The sequence below is a fragment of the Apteryx mantelli genome, chromosome 1, assembly GCF_036417845.1.
Source record: "Apteryx mantelli isolate bAptMan1 chromosome 1, bAptMan1.hap1, whole genome shotgun sequence".
In the NCBI taxonomy this organism is placed as follows: Eukaryota; Metazoa; Chordata; class Aves; order Apterygiformes; family Apterygidae; genus Apteryx; species Apteryx mantelli.
The window spans coordinates 145,358,612-145,377,923 of NC_089978.1; the positions used below are offsets into that span (position 1 = coordinate 145,358,612).

A 19,312-nucleotide genomic window follows, 5' to 3' on the forward strand; every position below is an offset into this window, starting at 1 on the left:
GGTAATAACCGGAACTACTCTTTTGAGCTGTTTTTCAGCTCTGAACTAACACTAAATGGTTATAGGATGGTTATTTCTGCATTAGCAAGGGTCCAGTTTTGCACTTCCTTTTTGTTCAAGGAACCAGCATAAAGTATACCAGCAAAATGTTTCTGATGTTACAGGATATTTCTTTTATGTTTTCTGTTGAGTAGCTATCCTAGCAAGCTGCTTTTTTTTTTTTCTTTTTCTTTCTTTTTTTTCCCCTAGCAGAGAATAATCTGTTAGGTCTCAAAGAATTCTGTGTGGAAACATGATGCCTCTATAATGTTTTAAGTTAAGTATAATGTGTATGCATCATGGTCTGAGTAAATGAGTCATTTTACTAAGCCTTGTAGTCTGTCTCTTTCTCCCATTTTAGCATCATCAGTAATGTCCTTCTGAGACACAGCATAGAAAGGCCCACTTTTGTGCTTTCTCATACTCGCTCCATGGTCAGGAAAACAAATTTCTAATTTTCCAGCTGTCTGCCTGTTTCCTTGGTTTATTTGCATCACAGAAATGTGGCAGGGATTAACAATATGTTTGAAGAGTGTGTAGGTTCATCAATGTCCAGTGGTGTAACTAGCTTCCCCTACCCCAGTCGGTCCTATTGGTTTTCTGCTGAGCGTGTCTGCTCTCTAAGAACAACAGAAGGTAGAGTATGCTGTCAGATTGTTAACACACGTATTTTTTTGCTCATTTTTATGGTTCCTAACACTGCTTTAGTCTTCTGGAAACAAATATCTATTAGAGAGAGTCTTGAGGCTAAGCTTGGCTCAAATGAGGGCTCTGGATTGGTTCTCTTGAAGTAAAGAGCAGTAGCTCCATACTTTGTAACATTCAGATTCAGGAAGACTAGCTTGTTTCACTTTCAAGGTTTAGACCTTTTTCATTCCATGCATGTCATATTTAATTAATATTACAGCCCCATATTTCCTGAAATGGAATAATACAGCTTTTGAATATGAAACACAGAAACAACACAGCTGCTTCCTAAGCAAGCTATGCATCTGCAAAATGTGCACTAATGCATTTAAAAAGACTGTTCTACACCCAAGCTATCTCTGTGATTAAAAATACCTTCCTTTAATATGGGTTACCAATGGTCTTTCCTAAAGATTATAATAAATCTGAATATTCAACTTTATTGCAGTACATAAACATCAGAAGCGTGTGTGTGTGTGAGGCGGGGAAAACCCCCAGAGGCCTTTGATTGCTGCAGTGTGACGAAATGACCTTAGCTTGAGCTACAAGGTTTTGAGCCAACAGGAAATGATGAAATACGCTCTGAGAGAATTCCGCTTGGGGAAGTGGAGGTCACACACAGCTGTGCAGGTGCTGCAGCTAGCTGTGCAGTCATGCTGCTGAACTCTGTATTTGGAAGAAAACGCAAGTAAATTTAAGGCACGTGTCTTAAGGTAAATACTTTGCAAACAGTATATTGAATGATTGCCAAACAGCTCTAATAGTTCTTTAGCAAATTTCTGGTAGAAAAACCCATACTGCTTAACAGCTAATATGAAAGTATTTTTGGCCAAATAAGTGTGATAATTTGGTAAAGCTTGTAATGCTTGTCAAACATGAAAGGTTTTGTTTGATCATGGTTGAAACATGGTTCTCAGCCCAAAGATAGACTGCTCTCTAAAACACATCTCTTTCTAGAAATGATTATTGTATTATTTTTAATATATTTATGTACATGTTTTCTAAACATGTTCACATTTTGTGGTACTTGTACAGTCAAATACTTTGATACCTCTTAACTTTAGAAAGCTTTGTCTAAGGTGATTCTTCTGATACTGGTTTGCTTCTTAATTATATCCCATTTTAGAACAGTTGTGTAGATGTCCTTTTTCCCTGCAGCTACTTTGTCAGTGCAGCTGTAAATGCTGTTTCATGGTTTTTCTGCTGCGGAATGTGTCATTACTATCCTCTTGTTCTTTAATTTCCTCTGTGCTATCTTTCTTTTTGCACTGCTTTGGACTGTCAAATTCTACTTAAACATGAGTTTCCTGCATGGCAGAATGAACTAATATACTAAGCATGCAGTTTTAATAGTTCAACCGAGACTTTCCTACAATAAGTTTTCATTATGGCTGTATATAACCTGCCATCTAGTTCCATTAACTAAAATTGTCAATCTGTTTTTCAGTTGCAAGCTGCTTTTAACATAGTTCTTTTGGGGTTAAATTTGCACATTGTTATACCATCAAGCTTCTGTGTTGCAGTAGTATGGATGTATTAAAACTGATTTAAGTTTTTAATATAGCCATATACATGGTGAATTACAGAAGAGTTTTAGATATTTATATGTAAACATTAAAGGCACTTTTTTCTAGTAGTATCTGGTCACTTGAAAGATTTCCTGCTAACGAAATGCTTGCTAAAGGTAATCTGAAAATTGGAGCAAAATGATCTTGTGTCCTCTTTGAAACAAACCTCAAGGCATAGTCATCTATGTTCTATTTGTTTGGGGGAGAGGAGAAATGTTAAAATACTAAGGCTGGTCTCATTTTAGGAGATTTTGACATGTTAATTAGTATGTGATATCACAGAAACCACAATAAACAGTGGAAAAGGGGGAAGACTTCTAATTCAATTTTTTTTTCTCTTGCACTTTAATGTGTTAATTGCTCAAGTTTAAATAATGGAAGCTTTTAATTTCGGGGGGAAAAAAAAGTTAGTATTTAATCTTTTAAGTTATTTAAATTTCAAAGCTGTCCTGATTCTCCAAGTGGTTATCTGGGCAATTTTGATGCACCTTTTCTTCTACAGTAATGAATGTGGTATTTAATCTGCTTAATTGCTCAGTCTGCTTTCTGAATCTTTCTTGATCAGAAAGACCTGAGACTCTAAACAAAGAATCTTTTAAAGCTTATTCTTTTAAAAGGACTACCACTTAATATTATACTAAATAGCATAATACCTGGATATTATAGTCTTAGTACTTTACACTCCTTTCCTGGGTCTAAAATTCAGGAAGAATGTTTTTAGAATGTGAAATTTCTTGTATGATAAATTCGGTGTTGAAGGGTTTAAAATCTAGAATACAAGTGTTCTGTGACCAAAACACTTCTTTTAGATGACTCCCTTGTGTTCTCTTATCTTTTGCCCATCTCAACATGAATGGGAAGATGTTGTGTTTGCTTTAGTTTGTTATGGTAGGATCTTGAAAACAAACCTAATGTCAATGAAGGTTGCTGTTCAGTTGTACTTTGTACTTTCACGTGCGTCATATGAAGACTCTGCAGGCAGTAGCTGGTACTCAGAGTAACACACCTCCAAATTTGGTTTCAAAATTAAGTATTAGTTAAGGCCAGGATCAGTTATTCTATGTGCAAAATATTGTAATAGACTCTTGCATCTTATTCATTATAAAACAATCTTGAAAGACTTTTTAAAACTGGATTTTTAGCCTAATTAGAGTACTTAAAAGGAGACTGTAAAATAATGGAATTTTAAATTCATGTATTTAGGAGCAGTCAGTGTAGAAATTGGTCTGAAAATTTGAAGGGAGAATTTGGAGAACAATTGTCTCCCTTCAACAATTACTGGTTATTGATTAATATACAGTGAGTTTGTGATGAGATATATGGTCTATACCCTATAGAAGTAAAAACATAATGCTAGTTTTGGGTTTTTCATGCTATTCAGCAACTACATTTTTTTCTTGTAGCAATGTCACCTTGTTTTCAGCTCCAGATGTGTGTTACTATCTTTACCTTGTTGTTCTCCAGAGGAAAGCTAAAGGAAATGTTGCTAATAATAATTTTAGTAGGGAGTATTAATTTGCCAAGAATTTTCCTTGATTCAGGAAACAAGGAGCAACTCTATGTAATATAGCAAAACTACTCTATGCTCTAAAAGTTAGTTTCTTCAATTTAGTTTATAAGCGGATAAGGTGTTTTTATCCTCCAGGAGCATGAAATGAAAAGATTGAGCCTTTGACTCCAGCTAATTCTTGTAGGAAGTTCAGATTTCTCCTAATCTTAAAGACTTTTTTTTTATTGTGATAAGAGAACTTGGCCTATGTTAAATACTTTTTTCAAAAATTCCTTTGGCTTAAAAAACAAATGCTAAATATTTGAGTTGAATCATATCCTGTACCAAACAAATTATAATGTCTGTCTAATGTATAGTAATTACAGGCTTCAGCTTTTCTTAGACAGCATATGTATCATGTGCACTACAGAGAAATTGTAGAAGAAAATTAAGCTCCTTTTGTTACTTGGTGTTCTAGATACATTTACTCAGAACCCCTAATCTCTTATGATTTAATCTAAATGCATGTTTTAGTTTTACATTGGTTCTTTTTATGATATTAAAGCTCATCTGTTCTATAGCTTCTATATGTTTTGAGAACTTTGTGTGTGGTGGGTTTTTTATTGTGTTTTAAGTATATGTTGAACTGCTTTTTAGCAGATGTGCTTTTGTCAGCAATGACTTTTTAAATTCAGTGGTCTTTTTGGTGTTTCTTCTGAATGTAGCTATTAATGTTTTGGGTTTTTAAAATATTGTTGAAAATGGAGGTATTTTGTGAGAAGAAATTCCTGAACATTGTAGTTCCAAAACTAAAATACTAAGCAAGATCATCAAAGTTTATCTTAAATATCTGAAGCTTTTGAAAGCATTTGGAATATAAGTTTCATGTAACCTTAATTTTGTATTACATATTCCTCTCATACTTTTGACAGAATTTGTGGCAATTGCATGCACATATTCAGTAATAATTACTTTGTCTTATTTGCCATGCTTTTCTAGTACTATATGCACATTCCAGTTCCCACAGCGATTTTAAGTCCATCTCCAACACATCTTGTTTTAAAGGAACTCTAACAATACAGGAGAGAATTAGATTTTACAGTAGATGCCGAAGGACAGGAAATGGTCTGAGAATGTGATTTTGGAAAGACTTCCAGTTTCTTTAAGTAGTCTACTTCACTTCTTGCTTACATTTCTTGCTTTAACGGCCCTGGATCCAGAGATCTCTGAAGGACATTTGAGTTGATCAGAATCTCGTACTCTCAGGCTGTCATGCCCTTTCTCTTCATGAAGCAGGAGGGATTAGGAACTTGATTACATTTCCCTTCTTAATATTAAGACGATGTTCAGAAATGTTACAGGCTCTGTTTTTGAGGAGCATAAAATAGCATGGGTAAAGCTAATCATGTTTAACCTTTCCATCACTCAAATTTTGTAACTAAATTAAATAGTACTCCTGTATTACACAACTGCTTAATCAGCCTCTTTCCTGCCTTCCTCTGTGTTGAAGGCCCAATTTTGATTAATAGGCCTAACAGTGATATAGGAGGAAGTACCTTGCTGAGTACCAAGTCATTAACAGATGTTTTCTCCACGTGAGAAATAACTACACAGTAAGTATCACTCTGCCTCCTGAGCAGCATCTCATATTCAAAATAAAGAGCTTTCTTTCCCCAAAAATAAAAGAAAATGCACAATTTTTACTTAAGAATACATATGAAAGTGTTAACAGTTTTGTTCTAATTGAAACTCTCTGAATGGTAATGTACTTTCCCATTAATGATACTTAAATTCATGGAGATACTCTTTGGCAAAAGGTGTGCCTTTGGTGCTAGATTGGAAGGGCAGAAGACGCCTCCTTGCCCTTACTTAGCACTTTGCATAATCTCTGCAGACAATTCTTTATTACTTGTATGATGCTTAATACTCTACAATCTAAAGTTCATTGGCTGTTGTAGGGAAGAGGAGCACAAAAAACCCCCAAACCGTACTTCAAAAGCTCTGGCATGGTAAAACTTTGATTTATGGAAATTGAGAAGTCTTTATTTTATGGTTAAATGTTCATACTGTTGAGTGTATGGTTTGAAACCTATACTTCAATACCTAACCACTTATTGAGCTTAATTTGCAAAGCTGGAGGCTTTGCTCAGTAGTAGGCTACAGGGATTTAATGAAAAACAAAACAATGCACCCATTTTTTGTCACTGAAATAATCATTTCAAGAGGTTTGAACTTAATCTGCAGAGTTTTTCTGAATAAAGTTGAAGACAGCCATTTACACTTTTTTCAGAATTGATCATAATTACTCAAACTGTAATTGATTTTTTTTCCTTTTTTTGACTTTCAAGGGACTATACAACTTGCATTGAAAGAAAAAATCGATATCAGAACGCCTTCTTGGGAATCAACTCCTATTTTAAGCACTTAACATTGTGTAGTAGTGGTCACTTAAAAACAACCAAACCACTTTTCAACATGCTTCTGTTGTATTTGATCAAGAATTAAATCTCTTAAGCCTTGGATAGTTTAACACAAAAAAACTAGTAATGCCTGTACGGACTTACACTAGGAAGTCAAAGAAAACTTTTGATGTTGGCATGTAGAGGCTCATATGTTAAATTAGTCTATAGTAGGAGCATTTGAACAACGCTATCCATCCTTGAGTAGTGTTGTAAATGTAGATGTAGTTTGTATCTGCAAAACTGGCTTTTTTTCCCAGTATCGTTTTATTCTAGTGACTGCATCATCCCTCATAGCCACAGCTAAGCCAAAAAAAAAAAATCTTGTTTTGTCAGTTTCTGAATCTTTTAGGGCTTTCTACTGCTGTGCATCAACTTCCTATGTTGTTAGCAAGTATGGCTATGTCATTTAAAGACTAGTTTTGTAGTGTTAATATTTTCCTGTGATCAGTGTCCGTTTCACTTAAAATCAGAAACAAGAGGAAATATGTATTTTTAAGAGCTTTCCAGCAGCTGTTGTGATTGTTGATACCGGGCAAATATTTAGAGTGGGCTTTCAAAAGTTACCTAAATTAGTTGGGAGTTCAGGCTCTTTTAAAATATTCATTTAATATCAGGTCACTGTATTTCAGTAGAGGGAGAAAAAGATCTTGTTCACTAATGCAGGCTGGATAATAAAATGAGAACTCCAGTGTTTAATGCAGTGACTCTTCAAGCGTTCACTGGTTATACCTCTGGTCAAAGTGTGTCTGTCCCCATAAGGGACTTTGTAATTACCCAGACATTTTGTAGTAGAAGCAAAACCTCTGAAGGTGATTAATAACTTTACTAGTAAAGATTAAAAAATATATATATATATATTTAAAAAAAATACACCTGCACTGAGCAGCTTGTCAAGCAGAGGAGGAAAAAAAAAATTCTGGTGTTCCAGAAGTCAGTCATTTTGCTATTTAAAAGAAGCCTTCTGTGTATGTAGAAAAATACTGAGATATAGGTTATGCTGGAAGCATTTAGGAGCCTGTAAGGACAGATAAGTCTTGAATCTGCAAAACACCCCAGTATGTCTGATCACAAATTAAGGGAAGAAATGATGCAAGTTGAGCTGGTTCTTGGACAGCTCCATCCCTTCTGCAGTTGCTCACACCTGCAGTGAAGGCACTGATTACGCAAGATAATTCCTTCAGAGGCTTCATGGGTTCAGTGATACGCCTTGGAACATGAAACTAGGCGGAAACAGGGGCTTGTAACTTGGGCCAATCTGATCTTCAGGGTGTTGGAGTGAGATGAGACATACTATACATGTGAAACACTTATCTAATGCTGAGGCTAAGAATCAGTGTTTGAACAATGTTTGGATCATTATGTCTAGCATTGAGATACATTTCTGTGCTGTGTGTTATTCAAAAACAAATGCTTAAGCTTAATCAATAATTTTTAGTTTATTTAATAACATTCACACAGTGCTTAAATTGAAATTATTAAAATAGCTGTTCTTATGCCTCACTGTATTATACATTGTGAAATTTATATGTTGTAAAATTTCAGTCACATAGTGTTGATGTTCCTGGAGAGTTTAGTTTGAGGTATTGTCTTCTCATTATAGTTGGAGGGTTTTTTAGATTTGGTAAATATCAAGTAAAACTTACGTGCTTTAATGATCTTAACTTCTGATGTGTGCTAGGAATATATGGCTTAAATGTCTGTTCATTGCCCATGCTAAGGCAATAAAACAAATGCTATTGTCTTTTTTTCTATTGTATGTTATACATTTTGCATTTAATAAGTATGGTTATAAGTGATTTTAACACAGTAGTGAGGAAGTTGTTCTGAGCAAAACAGTCCCGACTCGGAATTTTTGCTTAATTTATTTGGTAGTTAACCCCAGCTTCTGACCACTGCCCTGGTAGTGGGAGAAACTCCCCATAAAGAGTCAAATGTCTTTCCTACCCCTTCCCAGGTTCAGCTTAGGGCAAGCCCCTGCCATGTCCCTGACAACATGCACCCCTGGCCCTGCCTCTCATTCCCCCCCCCCCCCCCCCCCCCCCCCCCCGTGGCCTTGCTGGAGCCGGGGTTCCTCTGAGGGCTGGCGGGTGCTGACACCAGTGTTGGAGCTGGCTGGAACCAGCCTGGGGCCATTCATGGCCTCCTCCCACGTGGGTCACCCCTGCACCCCCCAGCTGACTAGGCCCTGCCAGTTGTGCCCAATACAAAAGTGAAAGAAATCTCTTGTTGCTCTTGCTTAAACTTATGAATGACTAGTATGAACAAATACCTTCTATATTATTTAACATAACTTTGTTATTTGAACCTTGGAGAATGTCTAGGTGGCAAAATATTCAGGTATTCAAACTAGAAAATAAAAGAATGGATATTGCTCACAGTCTCAGAGGAGTATGCCTAATAGGGATCGCATTTGCAGTTTGTAATTGTGTGCATTTCTTAGATTCCTTCCTTCAGTGCTCAGGATATCATGTTCACTAAACAGATTGCTGTCAATGTCTTTCAAAAAGTCATTTGTAGTGTGACTCTGCTAACTTTAATATGTGATCTAATTTCCATAGGAAGCAGAGTGATTTAATTTCCTCAGACTTTTCTTTGGTATTTGTTGCTGTAATATCTGTGCACTTAAAGATGACTAGTGGACTTTCTTATCTTAAACCTCTGTGAAGAGGATGCTATTCTATTTTATAAATTGCAGAATAAGACTTAGGCCAGTGTTGTTGTTTTGAGGCTCTGGTTTGAAAAGGCTAAGGCCTAACTTCCGTTAATAACATGCATTCAAATCTACTGAGTGCAATTAGAAGTGCTCGCAGCACTGAATAGTAGTGACAAATCTTGGTTTGATGGATTTGTTCCCTGCATCCAGGGGCTAGAATTCCTTGGTGTTGCTTGAATATGTAAACCAAAGAGACCTTTTTATTCCTGTAGTTCCTTGTCCCATTCATTTGTGGATTTATCAATGTGGACAGCTGTGATTGTAACAGGTTGGTACACAATTCCTCAATATTTCTAAATTGAGGTCAGAAATTCTGACACTTTTTTCCTTCATGCAAATCATAACAAATTTCCACCCCAAAGGATTAGGGAGCTCTATTAGAGCAAGTTACTTGGATAGGATAGAAAAGGAAACAATGGATCAATTGCTTTATTTAACCGGGGGATTTGAGATACATCATTTGTAAAGTATATTCATAGTAGCTACATAATGGTTTGCACTTAAAGCATGGGACATGATTGTTTCTGTAGAATGAAGTCCTATTTTCTTGCTATTCTGTATGGAACAAAACTTCAGTCTTCAGTGAGCAATAAGGAAAAATACTGTAGGCTGAAGTTTATGAACAGCTATGCCAAGTTGAGTGGCATCCTTATTCAACGTATATGATTCTCAAGCCATGAAACTTGGAATCCTGTTGAGTCTCATCCACAGTGACAAGTCCTGTTCTTCCAGAAAGAAGTTTAAAAAGTAATGTGAACAGATGCCCTCCTCTCCTAAACATCTTTGAGCGTGCTTCTTCAAAGTCCTTAAAGAAAACGCAAGGATAATGCTAATGGCAGAAAGACCATTTGTTTTTACTTAGTATGTGTTGATTCTCTTTTCTTCTCTCTTTCACTAATGAAGACAGTCAAACACTGGAACAGGCTTCCAGAGAGGTGGTGCAGTCTCCGTCTTTGGAGGTTTTCAAGACCTGAGTGGAAAAAGCCCTGAGCAACCTGGTCTGACCTTGTAGCTGACCTCCAGGGGGTTGGACTCCAGACCTCCTGAAAGCTAGAATGATTCCAGCTTGGACAATTCTGTCATTCTGAGGTTTTCTCTGCCTCTCTGTTTGTCACCTAAAGCCACAGTGCTAGAGAGTGACTTGGTTTAATGTAGCCTATTGTACACAAGAGAATAGTTAGAAGAGATAAGTACTGCATTGTGTTGGCACTGAGAAAAGCTGCTGTCAGTTCTTCCTGTTCTAGAAACTGTCAGAAATTCTAGAGGGCAAGAAAAGTCATGTCTTCTGTTTGTCATCTGTATTATATGTTTTGGGGAAACTTAGATCAGGTCCTCAGGACAAGGTTGTGATATCACCTTTGAATGTTAAATATCTGAAATATGATACTTTGTAGGCATTTTTCAGGTTGGAATATTAAACTCCTAGAATCTATTCTTTGTAAGATTCAGTAAGCAGCATCGAGACCTTAATTAGTTGTTTGGTTTTTTTTTAAATGCTGGCCTTTTGAATTATGGTAAGGTGTCTTACGAAAATAGACATCTCCCAGAGGGGTTCAGACATTAAAATCTTATCTTCTAACAAACAGCCCTGCATACTTACTAGTAAGAGTTCTTCAAAAAAAATCAGCCATTTACTGTGAGGGAGTTATAAAATGAAGGATTTTTTTTATACATTACTTCCTCTTTTTCCATTTAAAAATAGGTTACGTGAAGTTTTGGAATACACTGGATGTTCTTAACATCTTAAAGGTCTTCATTCATTGCACAGACTTTTGCAAGTCGCGTGCTAATCTCTACCACCTTACACTTGAAAAAGGGAGTTAAAAAAATGTTTTTTCAGCATAAATGAGGCATTTTTGAATTTTGTAAATTGCTTTCAAGATAATGGCATCAAAAACAACTTCCTGAGAGCAGAGGCAGCATATTCTATTCAGAAGTTTGTGTGCAGTATTTTAAGGTCTGTTTGCTCATTATCAGTTAATATTTTCTAAAGTTCTCATGTGTTAAGCCTTCAAGGTATTTACAGTAAGTCACATTGGAGTGCATTAGCAGTAAAGAAAGCAAAGGTCTTTAGCATATGGTGTTACTTGAATGATCCCTAAAGAAGCAGCTTAAAAAAAAAAAAAAAACTCGTTTATCAGTCGGTTCCCTTATGTCAAAGATTAATGTGTCCTAATTTACAAGAATTGCTTCAGAATCACAAAGTTAAGAAATTTGAGCTTTGGTTGCTTGCAGCATTTCTGTAGCTATTAGAGTATGTACTATTAGTGCATAGTTATCCTTTTCAGTTGGAACTGGTAATTTATTTTTAACTCATGTAAGTTCTCATAGCCCCTGTGGGCTGGGCATTTTTATTGCAAAAGACAAGTGCTCCAAACTGGCAAGCTATTCTCTGTCCTTCTTTACACTTGGTGGCTTACATATTTAGTCTATCTGTAGCTACACACGTTAAAATCTTGTTATAACGTCTTTGGACTTCATGATTAGTAAAACATTGGAATTTTGTTTTTTTGTTTTTTTTAATGGAAATTCCCTCATTGTGGGGGAAGAAAATAGCCTGAGAAACATGAAAGTTATGAGATTTCATTAGTGTTGGCCAAAGGCACGTGGGAGAAAAGGCACAGAGCATGATCTGGCAGGTGTTCCTGTTCAGTGAAGATAAGAATGTTAATCTGCCTTCTGAGGAAAATGAGATTTATTCCTCTGCCTTTGCTAACTTCCTGCCAGCCTGCCTTCATGCTGCCTCTGTAATTTTTGGATTGTTTGGCCAATTTCAGCCAAAAGTTCTAGAAGAGCAGAGATCTCAAGATACACATTTACCAGTTTCGTGAAAATTTTTCTTACCAGTTTTGTGAAAATTGGCAGCTCTGTGGAAGAGACCTAAATTGATGCACTTATTTGAGAAAACCTTAGGGTGAGCTCAGTAATAATTTGTCCTGTTTGAGCTGCCTGGCCAGTCAGTGTGAATGTGGGTGGAAACCTAGAGCACTGTACAACCTCTTGCTCAGCAAGTAGTTATGGGATGAGAGGGGCAATGTAGGGGACTCCTGGAGATGGTTTAGGGTGTTGCTGGGAGAAGAGAGAGGTCAGAGTGCATGAAGCCAAACTGTAGTGTGAATATAGGAACCAGGTATATGAACCCCACTTTCCTGTGGGTTTATTATGGCTGCTCACAGTCTAGCAGACCAAAGAACCCCCCCAACTTTATGTAAGATACAGTTCATCATCCACAGAAAAGCTGGGCAGAAGTCACCTCTTCTCTCTTATTGTTCTAAATTTCTTAGTTTTCATACTGTCAGCCTTAGCTGTATATAGGTTTAATTATGTTAGTTAAATGGAATACCCTGGAAAACAAAATGTAGCTAACTTTCATTGCAGAGCCTTTGCAAATTGTGTGATTGATGGAAGAACCAAACCCTAATAAAAAATGTGCTAAAGGACTGTCTGCTGTAATAATTCTGTTTCATGAGGGTAGTATGACTCATACAGCTTAATGTTGGTATTTCAGTATTCAGTTTATTTTTAAGTGGTGTTGTACAACTCATGTTTTTCTGTGCCAGTTGTTGCTATGACTTCATAATATTTCCCTAAATACGCTTGTTCATACTTTCTCACAGCACAGTATTTGGCATGTAAAAACCTCAAAAATTCATCAGAATTTCCTGAGTATTGATCATTTTTATGCTTTTATGGAAAAAAGGATAGCTGTGTGTTTTAGTTTAGGAGAAATAGTTTAAACTAGAAGTAGTTTTAGTTTAGGAGGAATAAAAGTTTAAAACAAACAAAACCCCACAGCATGTTGCCTCATTTAAGAAAACGTTCCTCTACGGATTCAGCTTCTCCCATTTTTCTGTGTAGTTTATCAGCTTAAACTTTTCATTGTTAATATAGTTTAAGCTATTTTATTAGAGGTAAGCTGACATTGTACTGTTTTAAAAAGTAGTTCTTGTTTGGGGGGGGAGTGGTTTGTTTAAACAGAACTTTTCTTTAGGCTTATGCTTTTGTCATAAGGGTTTCCTTTCCCAGGGCACTGTTCTCTAAAGTTAACTACCTAATCAATTGCAAATGGCAATAAATGTTTTGGTTTAAAGATCTTTGCTGTAATTACTGTTGAAAAACAGCTGTAACCCTTTCTGAAAGCCTTTGGAATCTTATTCCTTCATTTGTTCTGTATAGCATTCCTGCGTCATACATTTGCCTCAATTATTAAGTTGGTTTCAGAGTAATGTGAGCACTAATATTGCCTTAAGTGGCAAAAAGGCAAGAGGACACAAATAAACAGTTCCAGAATCTAGCTAGGAATGTTTATTTAACAAGATTTAACAATTTGTCTTTGAGCTCTGGGTCCCCCTTTGATCAGATAAAATAATACTGAGAATTATGGTTAAAACTACAAGAAGGCATAGCCTCGTATTTTTGTGGAAACTTTAAAGCAAACAAACTCTTAGAAAGTGCTATTTAATGTCAAATTACTATTTTGTGTTTGTGTTCTAAGTATTTAATTTTTATTTCCTTCTTGTGCTGCTTACAGTTATCTAAGAAGGGCTATCAGAAAACATTATCAGCACTTACAAATGTGATCTTTGTTTTTCCTTGATATTCTTTAAGAATTGCAAGGGCCAAAATTTATTTAGGAAGAGTACATTCCAGTTAAGTCAAGGCTGCTAAGAAACTGACAATGAAATTGTGTTCTAATGTATCTTTGTCTGTGCTTTTATGGAACCAAGAGGGAAGAAAAGCTTTCTGTTCTTTTTCCTGTTTTTTTAGTAATCAAGGATAACATAGCAAGTTGAAGATTCTTACTCATGTATCTAACTACTGTGTGTTGTCTCAATATATTGTCTTTCCTTCATAGGTAGAGACCTGTATAGCTGTATATTTTAGCTATATTGACTGCTTATTATAAGGAATTTTAAATGAGCATTTTCAGTTTGTGACCAAGTGACTATTTATGGAGAAAATAGGTGTTTTTTACATACATACGTTTATGCAGTAGCTGCTGTCACTTGCAGATTGCCTTGGCTCAAGTGCTGACTCTTGTAACTGTTGCCATGTTGCAGAACCCTTCCTATATTTTTGGCCATCTTTTCAAGATAAAAATCTAATAGTTGATATCCCTATTGTCTTCTGTTTTGTATTCAGTATCGGGCTGTCTGAATTGGGTTATGAAAATGAATTGGATAAAAAATTATTTAGGAGAAATGGCTTGTCTTTCCAGATGGAACAGTTCTCTGATATATTTGCGCTGTAACTATCAAAACAATTGTTTCTTCCAGTAGCTGTTTTTTGTAAGAAACGAGTGGTATACAAGTACCCTCATGGCACAGTTATTTTCAGGTAATCCAAGAAATAGAGGGTTAGTGTTAAATTTCCTTCTTGGCCAAGGTTTTTCAGTTATGCTTCTCTCAGCAGCATGTCATAACCATTAGGTTGTAAGCAAGGCCAGGTTCATAGGCATTCTCTACTCCTTTTGAAGCGGCATTACTGCCTTAAGTGAAGCAAGATTCATAAGGTGAAAGAGGGATGGAGCTTCACCTTTTAGTCTCCTGTTTACGGTATATGCCCCAGAAGGGGGGAGGTCTGAGTCTGTTTCCTGCACTGCCAACTCCTACATTTTTATCCAGATTCATACAGAACCTGCAGATCCATCCTTTCTGAATATTTTGAGTCTAGGCAGCAATGACTGTTGCTCTTTGACGATAGCACTGTCCCTGTGTTAACATGGTGTGACACTGCTAGGTTAAGCCTCTCGTGGAGTTCAAGCTCAAGGATGCCTAGTTTGTAAATTCTGTTTAGCAAAAGTAGCCCTGGCAGTAGTTGTTGGCAAACCTGATAGGAGAAATCTAAACAGGACAATTTGATTAAATACCTGTAGAGATTAGGCAGGGATTTTGCATGTGTGTCTTGGGGGGAGGGGGAGGCTTCTGTGATTTCATGAATTTTGCCTCAGTACTGTTTTTGATGCTTATCTCTAAATGTTAGCTTAGAGCGGCCTTGAAGTTTTTAGTGTTTTATTAACAAAGCTATCCCTTTACATGAGGATAGCTTTTCTTTATACTTCTATGCAGCTTTGTCTATGTAAGTGAGAATACCCTATCAGTTTAAAGTAATGGATTATATTTATTAAAGATTAGTGTTGATAACTTTTTTTGTTATTGTTAAAAGAAAAACAGCAAAGTGGCATGATAAGCATGTCACAAATGCAATTAACCTAGGTGTGAGAGTTTCAAATTAGAGGGAAAGTAATTATCACCTTAAAGGAAGCTTTCTGTCATGGGAGCTATAACTTTTTCCATAGTACATTTGGAATAGCAGGTATATGCTTCATACCATCATTTAGAGTCTAATTCTCTGCTTTGCTAAAATCCACAGAGGTGAGTAGACAAGAAAAGACAAGCACTTCAGTTACTTACCCCAGTAAGAGATCTAGTTGCAGGTGACTGGTGCTGAGCTGGAATATCTTACTACATATTAAGTCTTCTGGGACAGAGGCTGTTTTTGTGTCCCATGTCACTTTGAATTCTGTAGCTCCAATACTCTATTCATGTAACTTTAGCTTTACATTGTTGCTGAGAGAGGAAGCTCTGTTATTTGCTTTTGTGGATATTGCATGCTTTTAACCTTCAGCTAGATGATTTGAATCTAAAATTCTGATAGAAGTCTAACTTTGTTTTTTCCTCTGAGTTTTTTTTAATCTGCAACTGTTCCTGGCCTTAAATATTTCCAATAGATCTCGTGTAACTTCACTTTATATGTAATATCCAGCAAAAAAGAAACTGCAAGCAGTGGAGGTTATTATATCAGTAGCAATCTGTCAGCTGATTGTCTCTTATAGAATGCTTTGAAGTGGGAAAGAGCCTTACAGCTAGCAATTAAGAATCATGTTGCTGAATCTTTCTTTTGGTTCTAATAGAAAATTCTCCAGTAAAATGAATTCAAGAGTTCAGTGAAATTTGATATAGGTGAATGTATTGAACAATTTCTGGACAACATAAATGCTGTGAAAGAGCCAAGAACTTTGCGCTGGAGAACAGAGTTCTGTTGAAAACACGTACTGAATGCCCAGTGTGGTTACTACTGTTTTTTATTTGGCATCCCTAGATATTCAAGAATTTAAGGAAGTTATCTTACTGCATTTCTCTTCTCATAACTGTGTTTGATTTAATAATGCTCATAGATAATTTTTTGTATCTTTTTACAGATTCCGAAGACCTAGTGTTTAAACACTGAATATTTACAAGCTCTTCATACATAGAAATGTCTGGGTCATATGATGATTCCGTTGGAGTAGAAGTTTCTAGCGATAGCTTCTGGGAGGTAACATGAATGTTCTTTTTGTTTTTCTTTTTTCTAAACAGTATTTTGATTTTATATTTTACTCTTTTTATAGAAAATCTGATTTTTGTACACAGTATGCTGTGGAGACAGCAGCAGTATAAGAAGCATGTGGTTATTCTGATCTGCAGAAATAGCCTTCAGGGTAGATATGACCTTTTAGACTTTGGCCCAGTTCTTTCAAAGTTTTTTAGCTGGCACGGCTCAAGGACCATCTATTTTGGTAGGGTATGCAATTCAGAATTGAACCTTTGTCAGTTTTTACTGCTGAGAGTGGATGGGGCCAGGGGAGAGAGACCTTTAAAATTACCAGTGGGATTGAATGAAGAATCTTAAACTGGTTAAAGGCTACTATTAGTGTACCTGAGTTACAAATGTAAGGTGTATGAATTTACTGCATGTCTGCTGTTTTTCAAGTGTCCAGATCTAAGTATACTTTTTTTGAGAGGTAGGCTATTTTATGCTGGTCTCGATGTAAAAGCATACATGCAGAAAGGTAGTACAAAGTACACTGTAAGATCACACAGTACTTAGGCTGCCCATGTCTGAAGATGGCTTTCAGATTTTGCAGTAATTTGACCAAGTCTTTAAAAGGACAAACTTAGTAAAGCAGAAGGCATTTTACAGAGAAAAATTTATTGCAAGAAATAAATGTTTGTGTCAATCTGACATGATTGGAGGTAAGGAAGTGTGGTGCTGAATGCACCATATTCAGTGGGGCAAATCCTACCTTGTGGTTGGGGACTCTGAGTTTGAACTATAGGAAAATGTGAAAATGGTTAGGGGGAAAGCGTTTGAATGGTTCATTATTGGAGTAGTTGTTGTCAGGTGACTTGGTTTTGATGACCTAACATTATCATGCTTCCTTTTAAATTAAAACTTTTCCAGACCTCCCCTAACCTGCATGGGCAGGTATAGGATTTTGGTGCAGATATCCCATTATTTTTGATACAATATCTAAGAACTAACTGGCATTGGTTAGGTCTTTTTTTAATAGAAGCTACCATTTTACTGGGAGACTTACTTATTATGATTTTTAAAATGGCTACTTATTCTAATTAAAGTTAAAGAGGTTAAAATTAAAGGGGTTGTTTTGATGTTACGCTTATGGGATTCTAAGCCTTAAATGCTTTTGCTGCAGGGGGATTCTGAAGTATGACTGCAGAGAGGTTGTGGGACCTCTGTCTTGGGAGGTGTCAGAGTCAACTGCACGTGGCCCTGAGCAACCTGATCTAACTGGACCTGCCCGGAGCAGGGGATTGGACTAGATGGCCTCCAGAGGTTGCCTCCAGAGGTTACCTCCAATCTAAATTGTTCTATTGTTTTGTGATTTTATGCTGAGACAGCTTTCTGAGCAGGCTTTCTTGGTAGAAATGTGGCAAAGAAAAATAAGGAGGCTGTTAGGAAAAAAAATCCCGGACTAATTGGAATTTTTTTGCTATGTGTTGGCCATGCTGTACTTGCCAGGAGAACATGACTGTGCTGGCTGACTATTTTCTACCAAGCTGTTATCTTCCTTCAGATAACCAGGTCTGGAAGCATAAAAATGAGATGAATTTTGGAATGGGAATTCTGTAAAATAATAACACTATGTTTGGAAAAATATGAACTCAAGTGTTTAATATTAAGGATCAAAGAGGATTAACAATAGCAATTAGCCTAAGCTAGGACGTTTACAAAGCATAGTTTAAAGGTATTTGGTGCTTATGATAGGTGGGTTAAAGGTGTTTTTCATGTTTGTGCTGTTGGTGACATATTTGTATATAATATTGCAAACACTGCATCTTAATTCCATTTCCTTGCCTTTTTCTATGTATGCCCTCTAAAAGATCACAATTGCAGTTTGTTGCTTAAGCAATTTCAGTAGGCTAATATATTGGTATTTACTTATCCTTGGATAAGAAAGTTGAACTTCGTATGACAATTGTCATACAATCTTTCCTTGTATGATTAATCCTTTTCACTGCTCTTTGCAGATATACATAAAAGAAAGGTTATGTTACACTAAAATGGTCATGAGGAAAAAATTCAGATGGAATAATTAGGCCACTTTTTTTAAAATTTAGCTTTTTGGGTTGAAAACATATGTTCTGTATGAGAGGTGGCAAACAGAGTAGAACAGTTAGGCAAGTTGCTCAAAGAGGACAATTGGCATCAGTGTTTACCTCATACTTAGCTAATAATTTGCTAAAATTGGTTGAAGTAGTCACCATAATTGAAGATGTGATTATATTCTCATGGAATGGTTTTGATTTACTAAAGGTTTTAAGAGACCATCTTCACTCTATTTAGTGAGTAAGACAAAGGTTTGGCTGCAGTAAAAAGGGAGTCCCAACCATAATAGTTAGTGGTTTTATCATTGAAGCAACTTTAGGGATGTTCAAAGCAATGACTCTAAGAACAAAATTGGACTTGCTATGCAATTGGTCACCATATTAAAAAAAAAAAAACAAAAAAACCCTTGTATTTTCTTCCTCATGCTAAAATTTTGATAGTTTAGCAAAAAAATTGTGGATTATTTCACTGAATTTCAGAGTTTAGAGTACTGAATTATGCAGGAAAGTACTAGTTTGCTCTTACTCTGCTTTGTACTGTGAGGCTTTTTAGAAAAAATGGGGCAGTTTAGGGGTTTTGTGGCTACAAATGCTGATTCTTTAAAAAAATAAAGATGCTTGAGTTTTTACTATGGATGTAAAGGCTTTGTCATTATTTCAAAAATAATTAAAGGCTTTACATGTATTGAAACTAAGAAAATGGTATTTGAGGAAATTTTTGGATACAAAAAGGGAGAAGGCCACAAAAGCTTTACAGTTGGTCAGGACTTAAAATATCACTACTGACACATTCGTGTGCAAAATCAGTAAGGAATAGGTTTAGTTAGAGATCTCAAAAGGTGTAGCAGGTTATGCTAGAAAGTATTATATGGGTAGCTGTAAGACTGTAATAGGTATGCCTAAATCTGCATGTAACTGCATGAGAAGTTGGAAAATATGTGATATGACATTGCTGGCATTTTGCA

General features: G+C 36.1%; 1 protein-coding gene across 7 annotated transcripts in view; it reads left to right on the forward strand.

Annotated features, from left to right (window-relative positions):
• The window catches only part of PACSIN2 (protein kinase C and casein kinase substrate in neurons 2), a 72,610-nt gene that overhangs the window by 24,199 nt on the left and 29,099 nt on the right, over nucleotides 1-19,312 (forward strand). For 6 of the 7 annotated variants that reach the window (XM_067305618.1, XM_067305603.1, XM_067305647.1 and 3 more), the window contains one exon: nucleotides 16,160-16,275. In XM_067305618.1, the coding sequence (XP_067161719.1) occupies nucleotides 16,216-16,275 (60 nt within the window). In that variant the 5' untranslated portion in view covers nucleotides 16,160-16,215. Of the gene's footprint in view, nucleotides 1-1,322; nucleotides 1,440-16,159; nucleotides 16,276-19,312 lie in introns of those variants that run through there. The other variant, XM_067305633.1, reaches the window with a different exon arrangement.